The 23,144-nt window shown below is 45.6% G+C and overlaps 2 protein-coding genes across 8 annotated transcripts in view; one reads left to right on the top strand and one right to left on the bottom strand.

The window, feature by feature from the left end:
* Positions 1-11,061, top strand: part of ITFG2 (integrin alpha FG-GAP repeat containing 2) — an 18,251-nt gene extending 7,190 nt beyond the window's left edge. Inside the window, exons 9-14 of one of the 6 annotated variants that reach the window (XR_008435911.1) lie at positions 287-378; positions 884-1,001; positions 1,591-1,764; positions 1,914-2,894; positions 6,245-6,365; positions 8,876-11,061. Coding sequence is in view for 1 of the 6 variants with exons in the window: in XM_053971459.1 (XP_053827434.1) it covers positions 287-378; positions 884-1,001; positions 1,591-1,764; positions 1,914-2,056 (527 nt within the window). In the remaining 5 variants the exon portion in view is untranslated. Of the gene's footprint in view, positions 1-286; positions 379-883; positions 1,002-1,590; positions 1,765-1,913; positions 6,051-6,244; positions 7,433-8,875 lie in introns of those variants that run through there. The other 5 variants (XR_008435913.1, XR_008435909.1, XR_008435910.1 and 2 more) reach the window with 5 other exon arrangements.
* NRIP2 (nuclear receptor interacting protein 2) lies at positions 6,310-23,144 on the bottom strand. 2 transcript variants are annotated; one of them, XM_053971461.1, is made up of 7 exons: positions 22,473-23,144; positions 17,717-17,893; positions 13,218-13,300; positions 12,662-12,789; positions 10,790-10,842; positions 9,894-9,978; positions 6,310-6,404 (listed from the first exon to the last, which is right to left on the bottom strand). In XM_053971461.1, the coding sequence occupies exons 1-7, from the start codon at positions 22,701-22,703 to the stop codon at positions 6,328-6,330; spliced, it is 834 nt and encodes a 277-aa protein (XP_053827436.1). In that variant the 5' UTR covers positions 22,704-23,144; the 3' UTR covers positions 6,310-6,327. The 2 variants fall into 2 exon arrangements, with proteins under 2 accessions (XP_053827436.1, XP_053827437.1); XM_053971462.1 differs by lacking the exon at positions 6,310-6,404 and having other exon boundaries at positions 9,886-9,978.

The raw sequence follows: 23,144 nt of genomic DNA, 5'->3' as shown, positions 1-23,144 counted from the left end.
CATATTTTATATGAAGGCACAGAGGGCACTGTGAGGATAGATGCTTGTTTATGTTCCACTCTCTCATGGCCAGTGCCCCCTACCCAGTACTGCCACAGTATATCTGGACTATAGGAGCCTGGTAGGTGGAGTCAAGTGTCCGGTATGGATTTAGCAGCCAAGTCCATACCTGTGCTATTAGCAGCTAGCTCTCAGCAACCCTGAGTGTTGAAGGAGTACAGCCTAGCATTAGCAAACATCTTGCTCTTTTATTGTTTTCAAAACAGTTGTTTGTTTCTTTCTTCAGGAACACTGAAACTGATGGAGGGAGCAGACAAGCTGCTCTGGTCTGTTCAGGTTGATCACCAGCTCTTTGCTCTGGAAAAGCTGGATGTTACAGTGAGTATCTGAGCAAGGCTGGGAGAGATGAAGACAAAAACTCAGCATGGCTTTGTGTATGTGAACTTAGGAAGGGCAGAAGGAGTATGACTCAGTTGGAAAAGGCTGGGATTATCTCAGGACGACACAGAGTATTCTGGCTGTAGCAGTACATTCTGCACTCAGGTCAGTCTACCCAGCTGCAAGAGGTTGAGCTGTGTCAGCCTGTTAGACCCAGCATCCATTCATCCATTCGTAAACTTTTGTCCCCGAGCTGTTCTTCAATCCTACTGCAAAGCTGAATGGTTTTGCTCTCTGCTAACACCCCGATTGTCTAAAAGCTCTTACAGTATGTAAGGATTGCCATATAGAAGAGAGATGAGCTCCAAGTGCAAAATATCTAGATGAGATGTCCAGAAGTGACATCTAGACATTAGTGTTGTGTCTCTGAACCAGCAAGAAAGATTCTTGACTGTCCTGGGAGTTGGTGATACCTGTGTAATATGCAGTCCTCTGGTTCCTGCAGGGCAATGGGCACGAGGAGGTGATTGCCTGTGCGTGGGATGGCCAGACATACATCATCGACCACAATCGGACTGTGGCCAGATTCCAAGCAGATGAGAATGTCAGTGCCTTCTGTGCAGGTGGGAAGCCTGACTGCAAAGCCAGCCCTCATAGCATTTTCCCCTCAAAGCTACTGCTCCCATCTAGGAGACCCAGAATCCTTTGTCTGCCTGCAGTGGGGAATAATTTCCCTGTGTGCATGTTGCAGAAGGCCCAGCTAGTCTTTCCTCTGGTGGCATCTGGGAAAACTAATGGTAAGAGAAAGTGATGCTGAGGCTTGTCTATGGTGGCTTGGGGTTTTTTTCTTGTCCCTTTGGACCACTGTCCAACAGTGGTCTCTTGTCCTCCACACTGCTTTTTTTAATTTGCAGACTTCTTAATTGTTCTTAAGTGGAGATAAGGAGTCCATGGAGCCAGTCTGAATTTTGGCTCTGCTCAATCCCTTCTCTCAGACCTGCAAGAAGCAGCTTGCAAATCCCCCAAGCTTCATGTGGTTCAGAGACAGCTTCTTGGATTGTCTCAAAGGCACTTTGTATAGCCAGGCCCATATCTCTGCCCAGGTGCTTGTTGTTTTCTGTAACAGCTTGGTACCTCCTCGTGAAATGTCAATTATTTGCTTTCTCTTTCCTTTTGGAGGTAGTCAGATCTCCACACTTCTGCTTTCTGCAGGCCTCTATGCATGTAAAGAAGGGAGCAACAGTCCCTGCCTTGTTTATGTCAGCTTCAGCCAGAAGATCTACATCTACTGGGATGTGCAGCTGGAGAGAATGGAGTCCACCAACCTGTTGAAAATCCTGGATGGTGACCCAGAGTTTGAAAGTCTCCTGGAGCAGCTGGATGTAGGTGAGTTCAGAAAGAGTGGAGGATGTACAAAAAGAAAGAGAGGATGAGATGGCAGATGATGTGCTGGAAACCAGAGTATTTCTTGAGGAAGAGGCTTTCACACTGCCTGGTGAGAATGCCTAACAACCGGTTTTCTCTCTTTTCCTTAGACAAAAACGATGTTTCTGCTGTCAGAAACTTGATTCACAAAACACTCTATTTTCCTGAGAAATACCATCTCAGCAGCCCCTCGCAGGATCCTTCTGGAACAGATTCTTCTGCCCACTGCAGTGGCATCCAGGATCCCCTGTAACAAGAAGGCTGACATCTTTAATGCCAGCAGAAGCTCTTCTGCAGCCGGAATTGGGCATCTGATGAAGATGACTGTTCTTTCCCTATCTGGTGGAAACTTCCAAACAGGAAAGGGTCTACAGGCTGGGAAGGGATGTTCTTGGCTATAAGTTTGTCTGTATGTGGCAGGATGGTTTGCCTTTAGATGAGGCAGCTACAAGAACAGAAAGGGCCAAGGATCCTGCACTTAGGCCTTCTGTTGCCAGTTTCCATATTCCTCGCTAACTAAAGTGCTCCACTGGTCACTGTGAAGGAGCAGTGAAGTCACAGATGAAGAGAACAGCTAAGCCAAGTCCTCCATTTTGACCTATTCTTACAAGTACTTCAGTGAATACTTTTCAGTTCTTAGCAGGATCACAGTGCAGGAATTGGAGATGGAGGAACTGAAGGTGCAGGCATGGGCCTTCTCTACCACTTAGCTGTATTTAAAGTAGAGCCATGCATTGTTTGTCTTTGCTTTGCTGCTGCTCTTCTACCAAGCAGTTTCTCACAAATTGCCTGTTCTGAGTAGCTGGAGACATGCACAACTTGCACTAATAAGGTGTGGAGAGATAGCAGCTCCAGCAAACCCAGCTCTAGTCAAGAGTCTTTGCTTGTCTCCATCTTCTTGGGCAGGGTGATCCCAGAGAAGGCTGTGACTTAACAAAGCAGCTGTGAAGCAGTCAGTAAGACCAGTCTGACTTAACTGTGGATCTGTGGTGCTATGAGAGCTTGGCCATCCCACAATAAGCAGTGGAAATGCCACTCTTGTGTCTTGTTGTGGAGAGCGTCATGCTTTGAGTCCTGCAGAACTGAAAGAGGTGGGTTGGAAGTGATGTTCCACGGGCTGGCATGAGGAGTCTGGTAAAGGGGAGCTCATTTGCAAAAGCCTAGGCAAGAACTTTCCACATGCTGTTGTTACTGTGCTTTTCCCTCTCTTAGCTTGTCTCTTTCCTAACTCAGCTTGTTAGGAAAGGGGCAGCATGCTCACCTGCTGGCTTGCATTGATTATCCCCTCTCACTTGTGTGATGTTTTATTGGACACGTGTGATGGATGGAGCTGTCCCTTTGCCCTTCCAGCAGCCTGAGTCACAGCAAATACAATTCAGTGATCTGGAGCAAGTGGCAGCATTTAAAGATCCTGCAGGCAGTTGAAAACCTGCTGTGCTTTACTCTGCAAAATACCCAAGGGCAGCCCTAACTGGGAGAAAATGCTTTGTATACAGAAAAGGAGTGTCTTGCCCTTGGGTGAAAGTGACTATTGCTGAAGCAGCCCTGTGTGGTAGAAGGGCAGGATCTTTATATAATAAGGCTTAGCTGTTCTTTGCAGTTTCCCTCTGTAGATTTATGTAAGCTTTTCAGAGGACAGTGCTGTCCTCTGCCTTTGGTAGCAGTGGAAGTTGGAGCTTGGAGCAATGAAATGGTGTGACCTGCTCTGTACCTGCTAGCTTGCTTCTCAGGCCACTGTATCTTCTGACTCTCTAACTGCAGTAGAAGTTTCTCTCCATTTTAATGGCCTTGCTGAGAAGCATTTTTAAATGTTCTCCTAAGTGCTTGTGTAAAACTGGACCCTTCAGGCAGGACCTTTCAAGTAATAATAAAGCTTATTAACAGTGGTGTTGAGAGCAGCAAGGCTGGAGTCTGTGCGCTGTGGAGAGCTAATACCACAGGGACCATTTACTCGTGGGCTAAAGCAAAGAGTTTGTCTTGAAGCTATTCGGACCTAGACTGTAACCTCAACACATTGTCAGCTCTTGTGACACTGAGATGTGCAGCCACCCATCCCAACAGGAATCATCACCATTGCTTCTGGCAAATAGGGCCTGGCAGGGAAACAGGATGGCCTACACTTGTAACAGAACAACTAAGTGCTGTCTGTCCATGCCAAATATAAACCTTTATTAGCAACACCAAATATAAACCTTTATTAGCAGCACAAGCACAAGGGGTGTACAAATGGGTGCATATGGCTGGAACTGTTTTATGCAAAACAAACTTTGCTGTACAGGTTGAATGATTTCCAAGAAAGGAAGGTCAAACTGTTGGACTGTTAATTGTTGAGAAAGAATGGGAAACGGTTGCTGAGGAAGAGATGACATTTTTCTAAGAGCCATCTTTAAAAGAAAACAGGGCAAAAGCCTTGCAAATATTGTGCACCCCAACCCTCTTTTGCTGGCCTGAGGATAAAATTGCTGTGCAAGCCCAGGCAATGCACACTATGAAAAGCAGAGGTGAGAAAATACAGACTCTACAAAAACATCTGTTCCCCAAAACTTTTCAGCTCTTAAAAACCATTGGAGAGGAAAAATACTAACATTTGAGGGCTTCCCCTGACAGTTTTATATTGCATGCAGCACATAATAACTTGCAGATGCATTTTGCTCCTGTGCCTCTTGTGCACAAGACAAAATGAAAAGTGTCTACAGAAGAATTAACTGAACATCTGTACCATTCCTTGGCCAAAAGATGGCTTTCCTTAGTTTTTCCTGCCTTGAACTCCTAAGTGCCAAATACTTCTTGAAGTCTGTTGTTCAGGCTACTTCCACTGGCAACAGTTTTTCTGTGAAGTGTCCATCTTCTCAGGAAATGAGCCACTTAAGGCCCTGTCTCTGGAGCGATGGAGTTACATTTTACTTTCTTTGTAACTAATTGTCTCTTTGTCCTTGCCAGCCAACACAAGCCACAGAGTTGGAATTAGAAGTGGTTCCTTCCCACACAGCAGAAAATGTTTGCTGTATCCTACTCTAGCAGATTGGCAAAACTTGCTGGTGCTGGGAAACTTTTCAACAGGGCAGCATTTGCAGGACACCTTTGTATGTCCCAGTGCCAGCACACAGCAAGTGAGGAGTCTGACAGTATTCTCAGGCACTGGGGGTATTTGCAGATAAATGATTCATGGCTTTGGTTCTGATGCTCAATTTACTAGCAAAACAATAAAGGGAGAGGGTTGCCTTATTTTCCTGAGACATAATAAACCTGCTCTCCATCCCTGCCCTCATTTTTATGATCTTTCTGCTATAATTTAGTTATTTCTGTAACTCTTCAGGTGTATCCTGGCATGTGCCAGTGGAGTCTCTTGAAAAGAGGATTGAATGCAAATGTACGTATGTGGCTCAATGGTCTTCAATGCCATAGCTCACCTGCTGGGAGTGAAAGAAGGAGCAAGCCTCTGGGAATATGGATCCTGCAGCTCCCATTCTGTTCAAAACCAAGTGACCCCAAGCTCCTGGAAGTGGTCCTGATTATGGCTTTGGCAGAGTGCATGTTCTCAGGAAGGACAGAAGTCCTTCTCCTCACCCTGAGCATATTGCACACTGTTCCAGAGATTTGCCATGGCAGGTGTTTCCCTGCAGACTTTGCCACAACTGCTGTGCCCACTCTATTAGAAAGCAGCCCTGATAGGAGCTGAGCACCGAGGTGGTTCAGAGAGATTATCCCTAAAATAATAACATTCCATTTTTTTGTATTGAAGGGAAAGGCCTCATCATGAGGAAGCCAGTGTTGGACACGTGCTGGATGTGCAATGTCCTGCTCTGAGCTGGCAGTTTGTACTGAACTTCTGCTTTCTGTATGAAAGTGTTAGCATTTTTTGATCTTCAGTGAAAAAGACCTTTAGATTATTCCTTTGTTCCCTTTATCTCCCAGAAGCAATAGAGATGACTGGAATTGGGAGTAGGGAAGTGTATCTGTATAATAGGCTTTTCCAAGAGAAACTACAATTAAGACAGTCTTCAGCCTTGCAAACCCACTCAAAAATTACTCACTGTGCTTCCCAGTATTGTAAGACGTAAAAATTACCATGTTTGTAGATGGGAGTTGTGTTGGCTTCTTTTAGATGTTATAAGTCCTATTTTACAATCACATATTAAAGCCAAGACTTCCTTCTTTCACAATGGAGGCTGTGCTTCCGATGTAATGACATTTGGAGAAAGGAAAATGTTTGTGGGCTAGAATTCAGAATACACATGTCAAATGCAGTAACAGTGTGTTGTTTTATGCCAAGTAACTTGGGGAGATGAAAACCCACCAGGGGCTATGTTGGTGAGGAAAGCAGGTACTGACCCTGCAGGATTAGACTGTGATTTAGTGAATGGGTTGAAGTGAGGTGTCTGCCATGGCATCATTACCTGCAGTTCTCATTTGGTCATATAAATGGGTTTTTTTCTGGAAGTTCTGCCTGCAGCAAAGTTTGATGGGGTGGTTCCAAGATAACTGTTGGCAACAGATTCTTCAATGTCTGGACAAAAGAGACTTCTACTGAGTGGATCTGTGTGTCCAACTGAAGGAGGAAGGTGAGGAGCATGTCTTCTGCCCTGGAGCTGATTTCAGAGCTGCAAAAAGAACTCACACTGATTTAGTGCTTTCTTGGAAACATCCTCTCTGTGACTGAGAATTTATACATGCAGTTGTTTACAACAAAGAGAAAAGGCTGGCAAGATTGTGGCACAATGTGGGAACATATTAGCAACCAGGGTACAAGGCAAGTGTTAAAAGGATTCTCTAAAAAGGAAAGAATTCCTTTTTGAAGGAAATTTGTCACTTACCAGTGTGAGCAGAAGGAGAGGAGGATGCAAAGAAGGAATCACTAAGCAGAGAAAAGAGGAATAGATAGGGCTGGACATTTTCACCTAGTGTAGCATGTTAATTCAAAGATGAGCCTGAAGTGTTAGTGGTTTAGGATATGAGGCATGTGAACCACAGAAAGGCTTCAGAAAGGCTGGAGGATGTTCTGAATGTGAGCAAAAGCAGTTATTCCAAGATAGACATGTAGGAACAGCACTTGGTGAATTCCAGCAGCGGCTAGTGTGCAGTATCTGCAGGGCTGCAAGTGACAGGCAGTAGTCAAAACAGAATTGTCATGGCAGTTTTCTGTAGGATACCATCCAACACTCCTTTTAAATCATGGGAAAGATTCCTGTTGGCTTCAGTCTGAAGGCTCCTACTCACCTACACCCTTGCCCTAGCCAGGACCCAGCTGCAAAACTGACACCGGGCACTGCTCTCATGAGGAAGTGGCCAGGACTTAGAGCTGTTGGTGGCCCTCCCCTTCCCATGCATTTGTGGGCATCAGCAAAGCCCAGCAAAAGCTGTCAGACACTCTGGAAGGCGGCAGAGACCTGCCTGGGCATCAGCAAAGCCCTATGGTGATCCCACAGGGAAGCAGGGCCCCATATGGGCTTTGCAAAGCCTGGCAAAAGCCCTGAGACACTCTGAAAGGCAGCAGGGCAAAGCAAAACTCAGCAAAAGCCCCAGGGCACTCTGGAGGGAAGCAAAGCCCCTTGTGGGAATGACAAAAGCCATCAGATAGGGTTAAGTGGTTGTGGTTAGGTGTAGCGTTAGGGATATGTTTGGAGTTGGGGTTAGGTTTTGTTATATGGTTTGGGGTTTAGAGTTAGGCGTTAGGTTTAGGCCTTGGAGTTTGGGTTTAGAGGCCTTTAGAGTTTAGGGTTGGGGATTATGGTTAGCTTTTGGGATTAGGGTTTATAGTTAATGTCTTTATGCTTAGGTTTCTGTCTTGGGTTTAAAGTCACATGGTAAATGTTGGGGTTATGATGTTAAATTTAGGGGGTTATTTTTAATGTTATGTTTTATAGTTAGGAGATCAAGATTTGATTTAGGTGTTAAAATTAGCATTAAGTTTTAGAGTTTGTTTTAGGTGTTAAATTTAGGATTGGGATTTAGTGCCTTACATCTTAGATTTAGGGTCATTGTTAGGGTTTATTGTTTGGGTTAGGGCCAAAGTCAGCTTTTGGGTTGTGATTTAGAGGGTTTTTTTAATGGATCATAGAAATTAATAAGATTTGTAATGGACATGGTATCTCTATGTATAGATTATTTGCCCTTTTTCTACATGCTGTTTTTAGAGGGCAGTGAGAGTTGGAAACTGGGTGAGTTAATGCATATAGCAACAGGTGTTTCATCTATCACAAGCAGGATTTTGTCAGCAGAATTGGCCCAGGCACCACATAGACTGCAGCTAGAATACAAGATGGTTTAGTACAAGTGTGAGCTATCTAGACTCCTTGAGAGAGATTTGAGAAGCCAGTCAGGCATGCAAGTGATACAAATCCAGGAGGAATTACTGCTACTTTGGAAGACAGGCTCATTGAGCAGGCATGTTTTCCTGACTGTATGAGAGAACCATTGGTGTCACTCAAGAGATTCATGGAAAGCAGTTCATGCAGCCAGAAATAGATGCACAAGTAGAAGAGTGGCAGAGAAGTCAAGGAATGTATCAGAAGCTGCAAGATATGATGACTAACAGTAAAAGTCTGCTGCTCCTTGTAGGAGCAGCAGATGCCAGTCACGCCAACTATTCGCTGGTAAGTGAATCCCAAATCATATCAGCCAGGCTTTACTCTGATGTGTTAAACTACAGCATACAGCTGTAGAGAAAAGAAGTAACAAAAAAAAAAAAAAAAAAAAAAAAAAAAAAAAAAAAAAAAAAAAAAAAAAAAGCAAAAATGCATATACACTTGTTTTTGAGAAGCACAACAGGGACAATGACCAGTTTGATAGGAAAGGAAGAGAGTCAGGGGTGTTTAATCCAGGAAAATAGGTAAAATGGGGTTGTCATAGCATTTTAAAGGTGGATAAAGGTATATTTTGCAGTTTGGATAGTGAATCAGTAGCCATGAGGTATGGAACAAGCCCTGATCTAGTGCATTTTTCCTAGAGCTAGTTAAGAATAGATGATACATTTTTAACACAGCTACGCTTTAGTATGGAAATTAAAAAGAAAAGAAAGAAATTAAATAAACCCAATTTTTAAGTGACTTAATAATCACCTTTAACATTTCAGATGAGTTCACAGCTCTCTAACCTGAGCTGATACTACAAATTCTCATTTTGTGCAAGAGAAGCAAAGTTGATGGGCTGTGTGATGCCAGGACTCAAGGCTGATGATGTGTCTGTGTTTAATCACTGGATTTCAAGTTGGAAGAAAGGAGCTGACAGGGCAGAAGACTTGGTGCTGTAATTCATTGCAGCATTTAAACTGAGTGGCGGCAGAGGAAAGAGGGATGCAGCTCTAGCAGCTGGAGTGCAGAGAGGAGTGGCCTGGCCAGAAAAACAGGGTTTGCAAATCTGGTTACAGGGTATACACCAAGAGATGGTAAGCATTGCCATTCATATAATATAGCTTAGTGCCCAGAGATGCAATGGCAAAGCCCAAGCCCCTGTCAGTGCTTTAGGCATCTGCACTCAACATTTCTGCGAAGGTTTCTTAGAACTGAGAACTCTAAAACTGTTTTTGCCATCTTTCCCAATAAAATACTTCTGTTCTGCTCTGAGCCAGCAAAAAGCAGCAAAATCCAGCTTCCCAGAGTACAGGGAAAGGGAAACAGAGCCTTCTGACAAAGAAACAGAACTGGTGTATGCTGGCATTGAGACAACGAGAAGGGAAACATTTGTGGTAATCTTTGGAGGTCTTTGAAGAAAACGCTGTTCTCCTATCAATAGAACAACTGGAGATTGTTCATAGAGACTCTCATGTGAGCAGAGTGTGTTGTAAAGTCATTAAAGGGGAAGCATAAATTTATCACAGAACCAGAAATTGGAGTGACTAGGGCCAAATAGCAGAAAAAGAATGAAATGCCCACTCGGTACATCAGGACAAGCAAGAGGGTTCACTGAAAGGAGAGATATCTCAAGTTGAGGCACTCCCAGTGACAGCTTCCAGCACCCACTTGCCTTTTTCTCACTCCCCATTGAATGCCTCAGCCTAGAACTCAGCAAGGTTAGGGGCATGGGAGCCTCACCCTCATCTCTCTCTCATGGCAGCAAGTCTCCAGACATGGGGAATGTAGCCAGTCACTGACCAGGCTCTTCAGAGGCATGTAGAAAAGGCAGCTCCTCACTCAGTGCTTTAAATCTCAGGACTCCTTCCTCCAAGTCGATGCAACACTAAAGAAGGAGAGAGACAGTTATTTGCTGGACATTTCAGATAGCAAATCTCATGATGTCTATGACCAGGGAGAACCTGTAACACCTCTCTGGATTTGTAGAGACCTTACAGTTTTCTGTCCCTGTCCCACATGCTGCCTCCTTGCTCCAGTTCCATGTAGTGGGGTTCATCTCCAAACCCTTCACACATTTCCCTCCCTTCTTCCTCTGACCCTCTCTTGAGCTGATGTCCTCACATCACTCAGCCATTCAACCCATTGTTTTTCCTGTTTTATGAGCCTGGCATGTGGCCACAAACGTGTGGCAGGCAGGAGCCAGCTTGCTGCAGCCATATCCTGAGCCACTCAGGAGCCAGGCTCAGCAGAGCACTGACCCTGAGCCAAGCTGACAAAAAGACCGTTTCCACTCATGGCCAGCAAATATTGGACACTGAGTGTGATCATGGAGCTGCATTTGGCTTAAAGCAAGGGCACAGCTTGTTCTCATCTGCCTTCAAAGGGCAGCACAGGTCCAACTCGTGCCTTTTCTTGTCTCCTCTTCAGTTTCCTCTTGCTGCTTGCAGCTTGTACAGTCAGGAATACAGAGAAGGGGAGATGTGATAGTATCCTACTGAGTGCTTTCTTTCTTAAAACCTTTGAGAAGGACTGGAAAGGAATCAGTGACTCAGAGCATACTGCACCCAGTCAGGCAGCTGTGCGACAAGCGTTGCCCTGAGAGACCAGGACATTAAGTAATTCTGATGCTTACAACAACCAGATCTTGGAGAGCTTCCTGAGAGGAGCCCTGCAATAAGGAAGGAGCTGTTCCTTACCTTGAGAGCCAACAGAGTCTGAAGGCCAATGCAAAACTCCAGCATTTCATCATCTGAGAAGAGAGAAGAGACTTATCAGACTTTAGAGTATGTAATATTGCCTCATTAAAGAAAGTGTGTCTCTCCTATAAATGGATATGAAATACAAGAACATCTGATTCATAAATTTTTATGAATCAATATAAAGGAGATAAAAAATAACAAGGAAAAGGATGAGTTAAACACACCAACATTAACAAGCAGATGGTAGCAGTGACAATAATAAATCTCTCTTTTCTGCCACTCACTCATGATTCTTTAAAGGGGCTATTTAGGCACAGTCCTGAAGATGTCAAAATGAACTTTGCAGCTGATAAGAGAAGGAAACCATGATTATCATGACTACTGTGAGTTAAATTTGAGGGAGTTTGTATGATTGTTTGAAATTTAATATATCAGAAGGGGCTTGTGAGATCCCATGAAACTTACTATGGGCTGTGTAAGGGAAGGACAAAAGGCAGAAGGCAAGCAGCAGGGTGAATCAGGGGAGAACAAGCATGGAAAAATGGAGAGGAGAGGGGATATGGGTCACATGCAAGTAGGCTATTGGTTCAGTTGTCTGACCAAAGCCTGCACCTAATGGCTGCAGTCTAGCCGATCTTATGAAATAATTTTATTAAGGTTTTTTTTTTTTTTTCCATGTAACTTGTCTGTCCTACTCGTAACTGCTGCAAGTCTTCAGTGTCAGCAAACATAGAAGATGCCAGGGGTTAAAGCTAAAGAGGAATTCCCAGGTCCTGGAGTCTGCAGGAATCAGCAGCCACTTGTAATGTCATTAACACTTCTACTTGCCCTGTAACCAGAGGCTGTAATTTATAATTTATTTATAATCACATAAGTGAGAGTACTGTGTGCACAGGGAGATGTAAGACACAGGTGTAGCAATTCTGCTCCTTCCAGGCAGCCATTTCCATGTTCCAACTAAATGGGGTAAATTCACCTGTGCTGGTACTAATACAGATTCCCCGTGAAGGGCAAGAACAAGCAGAGTGGAAACCAGGAAAGAAGAGCAAGCTGGAGTGTGTAAGAGGAGGAAGCTCTTTCTAGATAACTTAGAAATGTGGGAAGAATGTACATGAGAAGAGGGAGCAGGGGAGGCCTTGGGAGATGAGCAGGACTCATCAAAGATGGGGAAACAGATTAAAACAAGAAGGTCAAGCTGGAAGACTAATAGGGAGAAAGAACAGGGTTAAAAAGACAACCACGTTGTTTTCAGCATATGCACAGCTTGATGTAAGTGCAGAACATGCAGCCTTTCTGCCATTTTCTGGGCCTGCCTTGTCTCCTATGGCTGCTTCCTTCAAAGGGTCCTGCTTCAGGACACTGAAGGAGGCTCAGCACTCTGGGGCTTCCAGGTTCTTTCAGGGTGCTCCCTGCAGTAGAGGCAGAGGAGCACACAGAGAAGTACTCTAGGAAATAAGCTGTACCCTCTGTTACTTTCTCTGATGACTTCCAGCCAGCCAGAGATACAAGTGCCCAGTCCATAGGAGAACATAAGGCACCAGAGGATTAATCAAGCCATCTGCAGAATTTTATGAAAAGTCCATTTTAGAATTGAAATGAGAATTTTTCACATCCTTAATTAAGACTGGAGAAGCACCTAATTTCTCCCTACTTTCAATGTCTTCTGTCTTCTCTGTACTCTAACTATGTCCTTTGCCTTTGGTTACATTGAGGGTATTCACTGTGTATGGTGATGTTGGCCTGCAGTGGAGGTGGCCACATCACCAACCTTCCACCATGTTATGCTTTTTCCAAAGGTCCTTTAAATGCCCTTGGCTGGGCAAGAGGGACACAGGAGAAACAAGGGAGAGGAGGGGCTGGCACTCTCACCTACAACCAGTGCTGAGCACAGCACTGTCTCCTGGCCAAATTGCAATTCCAAATGTTCTACTCGGCCAACAGCGCTGGGGATGGGAAGAGAGAGGTCTCCACAGTCCATGGCAGACACTTCTTCCAGCCTGTGGGACACAAGAGGTGTTACTGCCTCAAGAGGAGGAAGAGGAGGAAAACCAGGACTTCTCACTGATGGCAGTTCTTCTGGGTCTCGCTGGGAACAGGCCCACAAGAGGGGGAATCTCTTTCATACCGTATGTCTGGAGGCAGATTCAACCAGCAAAACCTCAGCACCAGCCACCAGCTGGGCAGCTTTGCAGTACATGCAAACAGAATTGCACAGCTTTGTCTCAGAGTCTGGGGTCTGCACACACCTTTGCCAGTGCTCTAATGCCTTTCTCTGTAGCCCACCCTCTGCATCTTCCCCACAATAGCCATGTGCACATGCAGAACTGCCAGTCATTATCACTGGGGCTGGGAATCCAGAGTGCCTGGGTTCTTGCCATGTTTTTTCCTTTAGCCATCCCTCCTTTTATACTGTGCAAAGACTTACCCCAGCTGGTTTAAACACCTCTTGGAGATGAGGTTTGGTAGACACCCAGTGTTAACAGTCGCTTTCAATACCTGACCTTGGCACTAGAAAAAACAACAGATAATTACTGTAGGCTCAAAATCAGCATATTCTCCCCTCCAACTGTGTGACTTGGACTTTCTGAACAACATAGCCAAGTTGTGGTGCTTTAGGCAGTAGTCAGAAGGCAAGAGTTTCATCCAAGACAATGGTGGTTTCCCCAGTGCTCTGCAAATTGCTCTCAAACACTTCTTTTTGAATTTGTCTTCCTTCATTTGTATTTGATTGCCCAGACACTTATCTTAGTGACTTTAACTTAACAGTCAAGAGATGCACAGTTAGAGAATTTGTTCATAAAACCAACATGGACTTTGTTAGCAGAGCAGTAATATGCAAAGATTTCTAAAGGAATACAAGCATGTGCTAGTTTTTCTGGGTTTCATCTTTCCATTTCTTCTGGTGTTGCAGGGAACAATGTCCCAGAGCTAAACGTTTGTTCTCAGTAGAAAAGCTGCCAGAGGGAGAAGTCTGAAGGAGAAGCAGGAGCACCCAGGACAAACACACCTGAAATGAGCTTGAATTTAAGGCAGTTCCCAAGATAACTGCCAAATCCATGTGACTCCTGAATCCAAGACACAACCTAATCAAGAGATGACTATTTTGTGTAGGGCTTACATCATATCCCTATGCTCTTTAAGGATATAAGACATGATGTTACAATAGTCACAGCTGGTGTCATTTAGCAAAGGGGCCTGCACACTTCCCTGCACCCAAGTAACCTGTGCATGATTTTACTGGAATTGTTCCCAGTGCTTTGCTCATTTCATTTCTTTACCCCTTTGAACATGAAAGGGAAAAGAAGATGTGGCTGCCATCTGTTTTGTGTCCCCTCTGCAGAGAGGTCCTTAATGGCAGGCCTGAGGTGATGAAGTAACAGGAGGTTACATTTATTTTAGGGGTCTGAAAACATAGGGTCATCAAGGACATCAATAAAAATTAGGTTGAGGGGAAAAAAAGAGGAACAGGACTTAGTAAAGGAACTGGAAAAGATGGAGGAATTGTCATCTACAAAACACATCTTCACCTATGGTACCTAATCATACCTATTCTTGATGGCCTAGTTCTTCAAGGCTCTGTCTTACACCACCACCCAAAAAAAAACCCCACCAATAAAACCCCATTCACAAAATTTTCCTGTTGGGAGGCTCATTGTATTCCTACTATCATTTGTGTTTTTCCTGTGATTCCTTCTCTTCCATCCACTATGTGACTGTGTGACATGAACGACTCAGAAGCAGCAACAGACCTGCCACTTCTCTACTCTTATGCTCAGTCCCGACCAGTTTAAATGCTTGAACACCTTAAGCAGATCAGCATGACTATGAGGGACTCAGTGCAGCATCAGCAGGCTCAAGGAAAATGTCTCAATTTCCTGATTTCTTATCTAAGCCTGTGTCTGATTATTAATCTTCACTGAGAGCTACATCCAGTATTTCCAAGATTTCATTTTCAAAATTATGCTATCTGTGAGCAGTTATAAAAAAGAAAACAACTCCTGTGAGAAATACTGGAGTGCTGCAAACAGACAATACCAACAGGGTCCCTTTCAGCCCAAACCATTCTGTGATTCTATGGCAAAATGTCTCCCTTCTGATTTTAGAGCTCTGCACTGTCTGTGCTGCCTGGTCCTCTCTGGCACATCAGCCCTGCCTGAAAAGGCTGTGGCCAGACTAAGCAGAGAGGCAAGATAAAGCACAGAGTGCAGGTGCATGCCAAACATCTGCCTCCAGATCCTCTCTGCTCAGAAATAAGACCTGGAGCATGGATAGCAATTGCTAAGGAATCACTTGGGAGGAGAGCAGCAGGCTTGAAATGCATGAGCTGCTGTTGTTATAATAAGCCTAAGCTGTATCACTAGGCAGATTACTGAGTTTTGTTTCAGAGCAGGCTGGGAAATCTGCAAGTTAGAGACTTGAGAGGATATAATAGGACAGTGATTATTCTGTAGAAAACAACATTTAATCTCATTGAGTGTACACAGCTCTTCACCACTAACCATTTCCCTAGAGAACTCACCAGGAGCCTGAGGGAAGTCCTTGGTCCAGCGTACCAAAAATACAATGCAGCTCATAAGCACTGCAAGGCTTCTTGGAAGAGGAGGACTTTTCGTCACTTTACCCACTCTCATCTCTACTCCAGAATTTCCAGTCTGTTACTACCAGTTACATTTATTTTTTATCTAAATGTCAATTATGGGAATTTCCAAGAAAGTGGGGAAGGGGCATCAGTAAGGATCACTATAAAGAGCTGTGTTTTCTGAAATGATGTCAGTTCCAAAGTCAAGAAGCTGCTTTAGCAAACAAAAGGCTGATCAATCCCAGGTTGCTTTGGCATAGAGGAAAACTGGTCTTGTGCAGCAGTGAAGTTTTTCAGCATCTATTTGCAAGTCAACAAGAGACAAGCCCCACCACAAAAAATAACGGCTTGATTTTATGTTGCAGATGTCAGTCATGACTAGTTTTCCAAAGTGCTTTTCAAAAACTGTCACAAAAAGGGGCATTTCTGCTCAAGTAGCATCTGGCAATCCACCTAAGCAAATAGGAGGGTGTGTGACTGCAGTACAACTGTTATAGACTAGGTCTGTCTGTAATCTCTGGGACTTAAAAGACCTTAGACATAGGGCAACTAAAACTTGCTAGAGTGAAACCACTTACTGCCTGAATCTCCATCTACTACTGAAGTCTACATATATTTGGGTTTATTCCTTAGTCAAATTCAGTTACAAGTCAGGTGATTCATTTGTTACCACTTTGGGATTTTCAGCATACTTGCCTGTGTGTAAATGGTAGATTATCTTTTCTCAGGAGTCAGGGGAAAAAAAGACTTCTCTGGGGCTGTGCTCCATTTCTAATAAAAACTGCACTATAATCAAGCAGTTCTCGAAAAGGTACCAGCTCACCACTCTGGTTCAAATAAACTGGCAGCCTGAGTCCTATTTCCTGCCACAGCTCTGTTACTGACAGGAGAGGCTTTTTGAAGTTCACAAGTGTGAACATCAAAAGCAGCAAGACAAAAAGAAGGGGAGGAGAGCTTCCCTTCCTTCAGTGTAAGATCAAGTGTGACAACAGTGACTGGCTCCTAAGAAGGGCAGAAAAAGACAGAAACACCTGTGCAGAAGTCAGGGAGTGTTACATGCAGTGTTAGGTCTATTTCCTTGCTTGTGATGCTCATTAACCTTCCTCTGCGAGGGTAAGTAAAATGTGGGTGACAGCTGGGGTTCAGTGCATTAGAAACACAAAAGGGAATGACTGGTGGACTGTAATGCTGACTTAGCTACTGCCCCTGGGATACAACACCTGTACATGCCTGTCTTTGTTCAGTGTGCATGCCTGGCAAAAACCCCACCCTTTATCACTAAATTTCCTCCTGCAGAACAATAAGGAGAGGCTATTAAAGAAAAAGAAACACCTTTATTTGCTCAAAACCAGGCTCCAAGTAATTGGAGAAATTACCCTGAGAGCCATTCATCCTACTGGTCTGTGCCCAGGTGTGGTTATGTTAACCCAGCTGTATTCAAGTCTAAAATGCAGGGTAAGCAATGCCTACCTGCAGCAGTGAAGGCTGCAAAACAAACCAGACAGTGACTTTGCTTGGTACTGAGATAACTGATCTAAGCCTTTCAGAAACTTACTACCAGGCTGTGTTCCTATCATAATTCATTGTACTAAATGAATTTTCAAAGGTATATATGTTTTTCTTGGAAGTGTAGCCTTTACAGTTGGATATGGGAGATGTTCTTTAGGACAGGTAACTGAACTAAAACCAGCTTTAAAATGGGTTTTGTACAACAGGTCTGTATCTTGGTGAGTCTCATATCTGCATGTTACTGTGCAGCTCTAACCATCCAGCTCTTATCCATGGGCCACAGCTTTTGGATGTGCTTTCTCTAACTGCAGGGGCCAGGGAGTTGTGTGCTCTGCTGTATAGGAGGATATAAGAAGAAAAGGAAGCTAAAAATACTGCTTCCATCAAGAGATGCAGCTGTGCTAATTTGGAGCACAGTTAGCCACTTTCTGAGGAGCTCCTTTGACACCTGAGAGAATCAGACTGGACTGGAATTAGTTAAATGTAAATCAGCTAGAGGCACCTGTCTTCAAGTGATAAGGAGACATTCCTTGCTTCTACATACAGTTATAAAATACCTCATATCATGGGAAAGCTGGCCTTCAAAGGAAGGAGATGTGACTAAGGTAATTTATGTTCAAATATGGGCAACTAGAAGGCATGTAGCAGAACGGCTTTCCTCTGGCTTTTGGAAAACCTACATCCAGACTCTAGGAAAGGCCATGTATGAAATCTCTTCTATTTGGCTGCAGCTGGCTTTGCAATTTATAACTCAGCATGGCCCTTGGGAGGCAAGCAGCTGGAACTCTGAGCATTTGCCATCACTTGAAATCAGCAGCACTGTGTTGTTGCCTTACCTGGCACTGTATTAGCAGGGGTGAAGTCTCTTTTCTCCTGTCCTCTCCCTTTTCCATCTTTTCATCCTGGTCTTTTGCCAGCGGAGATTGAACTCGTGCAGACTGACCCCTGGCCTCGCCCCGCAGCTTGTTCAGGTTGCCTTCCAAGAGGCGCCGCTGGACCACACTATGAGGCTGCTGTCTCCATCACAAAGAAAGAGAAATCCCAGCTAAGTGTGGAGCTAAGGACAAGGATATTTGCTAGCTCAGGGGTGCAGGTTGGAAATGCTTGACCCAACTGATTGTCCCGATGAAAGACATGCTTATCGAAAAAAACTTTCTTTAAATCCCAAGATTTTTTTTTTTTTTTTGGTAGCTGCTAATTTGGTGTTAAAGTGTTGGAATGTCTGTGACAGGCAGGTCTCTGGTAGGAGAATTATTGGAGGAGAAGAACATGCCTGATGCATGCTCTCCCTACACATATCTGTTCCTTCAGTTAAACATGCACTGGAGAGACTCATTCCTGTTCAGCATAATGCAGTGCCCTGCCTGCTGGGTGCGTGCTGACATCCCACCAGGCACACTCACACCTTCCAATGTGGGAGGGCACGAGGAGAGGAACGTAGCATGTGTGTGATGTACATGTGGGCAAGAAGGCAGGACTGCAGATATTTTAGGTGTACAAGCAATTATTTGTAGTGAAGCAGAAAGCTCCTCGAGGAGAAAACTAAAATGGGCTTCTAATGTTCCTTGGAGTCTGTCTCTGCTCCCCACCATCAGATGCTCTAGATTTTTGCCCGGTATTGATCCATCCAGTCCCTGCACAGCTACTGAATCAACAATGGCAACACCAATGAAACAGGTGCCTGTTGGAGGTAGCTTTATTCTTTCTCCATGTACTCAGCTCCACTGCCCTTCTGCAGGAGAGCAGCTGCTCTGAGCTGGCCATGGCATTCCCAGTAACAACAGCCTGTTTGAAGAAAGGCAAACAATCTAGAGGGATTAATGTGCTACAGCTTAAAATGTTGTCTTTCTCTCTCTAAAGAAAAAATGAAGTCATCTCACAGGTGGTGCAGCAGTTTGATGCTGGATCTTGTCAATGGGCAGGCCAAACACCTGAACTAGACCAGACCTGCCAATGAGCTGGGCTGCATTAGCCCCACAGGTTACTTGTGTTTCAGACTAGCTTCATGTGTGGCCAGAGATCTGAGGCCAGAGAAGTGTGCAAGCTGCAATTTGGAGCACCCTGATTTGTCAGACTTGCCCAGTGATTGGTGCAGGATGGCTGTCACTGGCTCTTTGGTCACACTCAGCACTGCTCTTTGCAAGATGCTACATCCCTCATGCCTCTGCTTCCTTGCCACTCAAGGGGTGAGAGTCAGATCGTTCACATGCTGCATGAGAAACATTGCAGCAGTTGAAAAAATGGGGTAAAAATATCCCTCTGTTCCTGGTCTTTTCCCAGCCTACTGTGCCGGCCCACAGCACAGCTGGCCCTTGTGCTTAGCTCCCTAAATACTCTGAGCACAGTGCCAGTTTGGCTGCCAGCTAACATCTGGGCCATGGGAAAAGGGCAGGGAACAAACAGCAGGTCTCCAAATTCCCATCCTCCCTCCTGCCTCTCACAATCCGGCATGCAAAGGACCTTTCCCCCTTCCTGCAACGTTTCCCACAGAACCAGCAAGCTCTTTGCAGCTGCCACCTCTGTCCCCTTCTTGTCACTCAGGCTGGGAAGAGGCCAAGTGCTGGTGGGGATTAGCTGAGCTTTGGGATTTTGGAGGCATCTGATTCAAGAGCAGACTGCCAGGGCACTGCCTATCTTCTCTCTCACCAGTGAGACGGAGAAGTGGAGAAAGTGTTGTAGCTCTTGGACCGGTCAGAAACAATTAGATTTAGAGGATGGTAAGGGAGGATGTCGTGAGTGTTGTGGACAGGAGCTGGAAAGGATGCCCTCTCAGGGCACTTAGAGGGATCAAAGAAGATTCCCAGTGCAATTTAGGGAAGGCTCAGGTTCTCCAATGTGAAACCTCCAGGCCTTGCTATGATTAGTGACATTGTATGAGCTGAGAATCCTGATTTCTGGGAGTTGAGAAGCCAGATCATCAGACCTTCTTAGTACTTCCAGAATATTTTAGCTCATGTAACTACTTTTTTTTTTTTTTAATTTAAAAAAAAAAAAAATCTGATCATGCTTTTTGTTGCAAAGGTGGAAACATGAGATCTCCACAGAAATATAGAATTACTCATTATTGGAGACATGATGGGCCCATCAAATTGCAGGCACTTCTGGATGCATTGCATAAGCTGAGTGCACACCTAGAATACACAGAAAAGAGTGGCAAAAAGTAACAGCCTGTGACTGCAAAAGAAAGGAGATATTTTATTTTAAATTATATGAGGCCTTGCTCTAATTTTAGGACATGGAGCTGCCACAGCTGGAGTCTCTGGCACTGTCAATGGAGACCTGTTTTGGGGAATTAATTAAACTTTCCTCCCAATGTAAATGCTATAGGAATCAGGGGTGTTTTACTCTCTCTCTCCAAATCAAACTCTCCAGCACATCCTACTCCTTCTTAATTTCAGTACATTCCTTTTTTGTATTCCTGTCCTCCAGGAGGGAGCCAGCTCAACTTAGGAAAAAGAGATGGAGTTTTCATAGCGCTGGAGAAATGTCTAGAAAAATAAGCCAAAAGCATATTTGGGACTCTGATTTGCCGTGCCCAAAGCATCGCAGCAATATCACAGTGTCCCATTGAGTTACAGGAACTGCTGAATCCCACTTGGAAATCTAAGACCTGGTTCTTCTTTTGCTCCAAGTTAAAGCAGAAACGGAGGTACCACATTGACCCCAGGTATGGCACTGTGTGTTGAACTTGGCACAGTGGGTACACTTTATTTTCTAATACCGGAGCAAAATGTCCATGTGAGAAAAACACATCATGCTTTATTCACTGCTCCCTAGGTCCATGGTAAAAAAGTTTCAGCTGTTCTGTTATGGACCAAACACGAAGTTTGCAGTGGGTTGCAGTGACCGAACACTGTTGGCATACAATGAGTTCTCCTGCCTGGAATGGTTAATTCCAGCAGGAGAGCTCCCTGTGGCAAGTGATTTAGACAAGGACTGTCTCTCTCAAGGAACCCCTTAGGGCTTCAGGGTACCAGTTGTCGCTTTGAGGCATGGTGTGACAGGAGTCAATCCCAAAGCAAAGCTGGCAGATGTGTTTCTGCCTGCCTTTGTGGCTGGGGTCAGCAAACACGCACTAGAAGCCTCAGAAGTGGCTCATCCCCGTACCCTGCCCAGGGACGGGCCTGGGGCCACACCTGGCTGTGCTCCAGAGGGGATGTTGGAGCTGCAGTGCTGCAGCGCTGGCTCTCCAGGCTCCAGCATGGCCAGAGCTCCTTCCCCACTGGGAGGAGAGTCCCTGCTCCTCGCTAAGACAGCACTGATGTGACACGGCTCTCACCCTCCAGCCATGACTGTGCGCAGGGCCTGAGGGACAGTCCACACCGGTCCCTGCTGACAGCCATGAGTGCAGCTGCAGAACATGAGGCGACAGCTCAGGGGGACTTGGAGGAGCCACCCTTGACCCTGCCATGCCAGAGACTCCCAGCAGCTGCTGAGGGAGCTGAGGGAGCTGCGGGGAGAGTGGTGGGAGCAGCAGGATGTGCCAGCACAGGAACGTGGCACTGACCCCTCGTCTGCAAGCCGCTGCACCCCAAGGTTTCAGCAAGGAGGATTAGGTCCCATTCAGTGCCAGGGACCTGCCGGTCCCAGACACGTGTGGCCCTGTGCCACTGCCTTGGGAGCTGGGAAATGACTGGAGGCACACGCATGAGAGCATCTGTGGTGTTGCTGCGATTGTCTGAGGATACAAAGGGAAGCACAGACTGCAGGGAGGGACAAGATCTTTTATGACACCCACTGCCACAGATGGAACAAGTGATTGTGCCCCCATCACAACCAGATGTGAGCACTCTTTTGGGAAAATGGCTTAGATCTCCACATCCTTGAGCAGTTTAACTCTACAGTGGAATGAAGTTGGACAGCAAAACTGCCAGAGGAAGGAGAATATGTGTGCAGTTGAGCCAGTAATAGATCCTGAGGGAATCTGCTTCCAGCCTCGGGGAAGCCCTTCCAGACTGCCAAGGCTGCTGGAACAGACCTCCCTCCCTGATGCTCCCTGATCCACGTCACCACAAGGAGATGCCCACAGGCCTCGCTCCGGTGGCCTCCCCAAAGGAGTCATCCAGAGTGCCAGGTACTGCATTTGCCTGCCTGCCTGGTTTGCAGTCCTGCCTTTGCTTGCCCCTCCATAAATCCAGAGAGTGGGGGAAAGAGAGAAAAATGCAAAAAGGTGACAAGGTCAAACATAAGTTTCTCAGAATTTCATGAATTGTATTTCCCTCCCTGCTGAGTCCAGGCAGCATTCTGCTTTTGATCTGGATCATGCAGGAATACATGGGGGCTTTCAGAGATGTCCCACATGGAAATATACATATCACATGAACATACATAGGTATTGGATGAATGGAAATTTGGGTTCTGGACAGTCCTACCAGTCCATGTCTGCCTGAGGAGTTTGGTTCCTATGGGGAGGCACAAGAAGATGGAGAGATTAATTCTTTCCCCTTACCCTGACCTACTCCTAGATCATCCTGAAGGGAAGTTTCATTTTTGCTGAACCTATGATCCTTTCATAAAGCCTGACAGCAGCTCCCAACTGGAATGAAGGCCATCAGGAAGACCCCCTCCCAAACGTGGTCCCACTGGACTCACCAGATCCTTGGAGGTGCCAAGCCTTGTCAAGCCGTCCAGGGGCAGCAGATCAGCAGAGTCCTTGTGCACAAACTGGGTGGCCTGTTTGAGGCGCCTCTTCTGTTGCAGAATAGCTTTGTTCCTCAGCTCCACCTCACACTCCTGTCGCTCCAGGTCGGGAGTACCCTCGCTCTGCTTCTCCTCCTGGTCTCCTTGCCCCAGAGGCAGGGGGCAGCTCTTCCTTGTGCTCATCGTGAAGATTCAGACAGAACAGGTCCTTCTTGGTGTGCTGGGGTGTTCCCTGAACTCGTCTCCTGGTGTTTGCCCTCTGGAAGCTGACTCAGTCTCTGATCTCCTTTCCCTTTCTCTTCCTCACGGCTCTCCTTCTCTTCCTTTCTCTGCCTTTCCTCCTGCTCTCTTAGTTATAACTCACCCATCTCTGAAGTGTCTCGGTGCCTGCTTCTCCCTCTGTCCTCTCCACTCCTCCGTATCCCTCTGCTCCCGCCTCTTCCCCTCCCTCACTTCTCCTGCCCTGACTGCAGCTTTGCCTCCTCCAGTCCGTGGGTCCGTGTCGTAATAGAAAAAGCCCCGCGTCAGAAACCGCTTTCCATAAATCACGGCAGAGCCGGCAGGATGCTCCGGCTGGAAAAATCCAGCAGCAGAAGGATGGCCCCGCTGGATGCTGGGGGCCGG

This window comes from Vidua macroura, chromosome 2 (assembly GCF_024509145.1).
Source record: "Vidua macroura isolate BioBank_ID:100142 chromosome 2, ASM2450914v1, whole genome shotgun sequence".
NCBI classification, from domain to species: Eukaryota; Metazoa; Chordata; class Aves; order Passeriformes; family Viduidae; genus Vidua; species Vidua macroura.
Note: the sequence above shows the minus strand (reverse complement) of the source record. Positions and strands in the feature narration are given on the sequence as shown.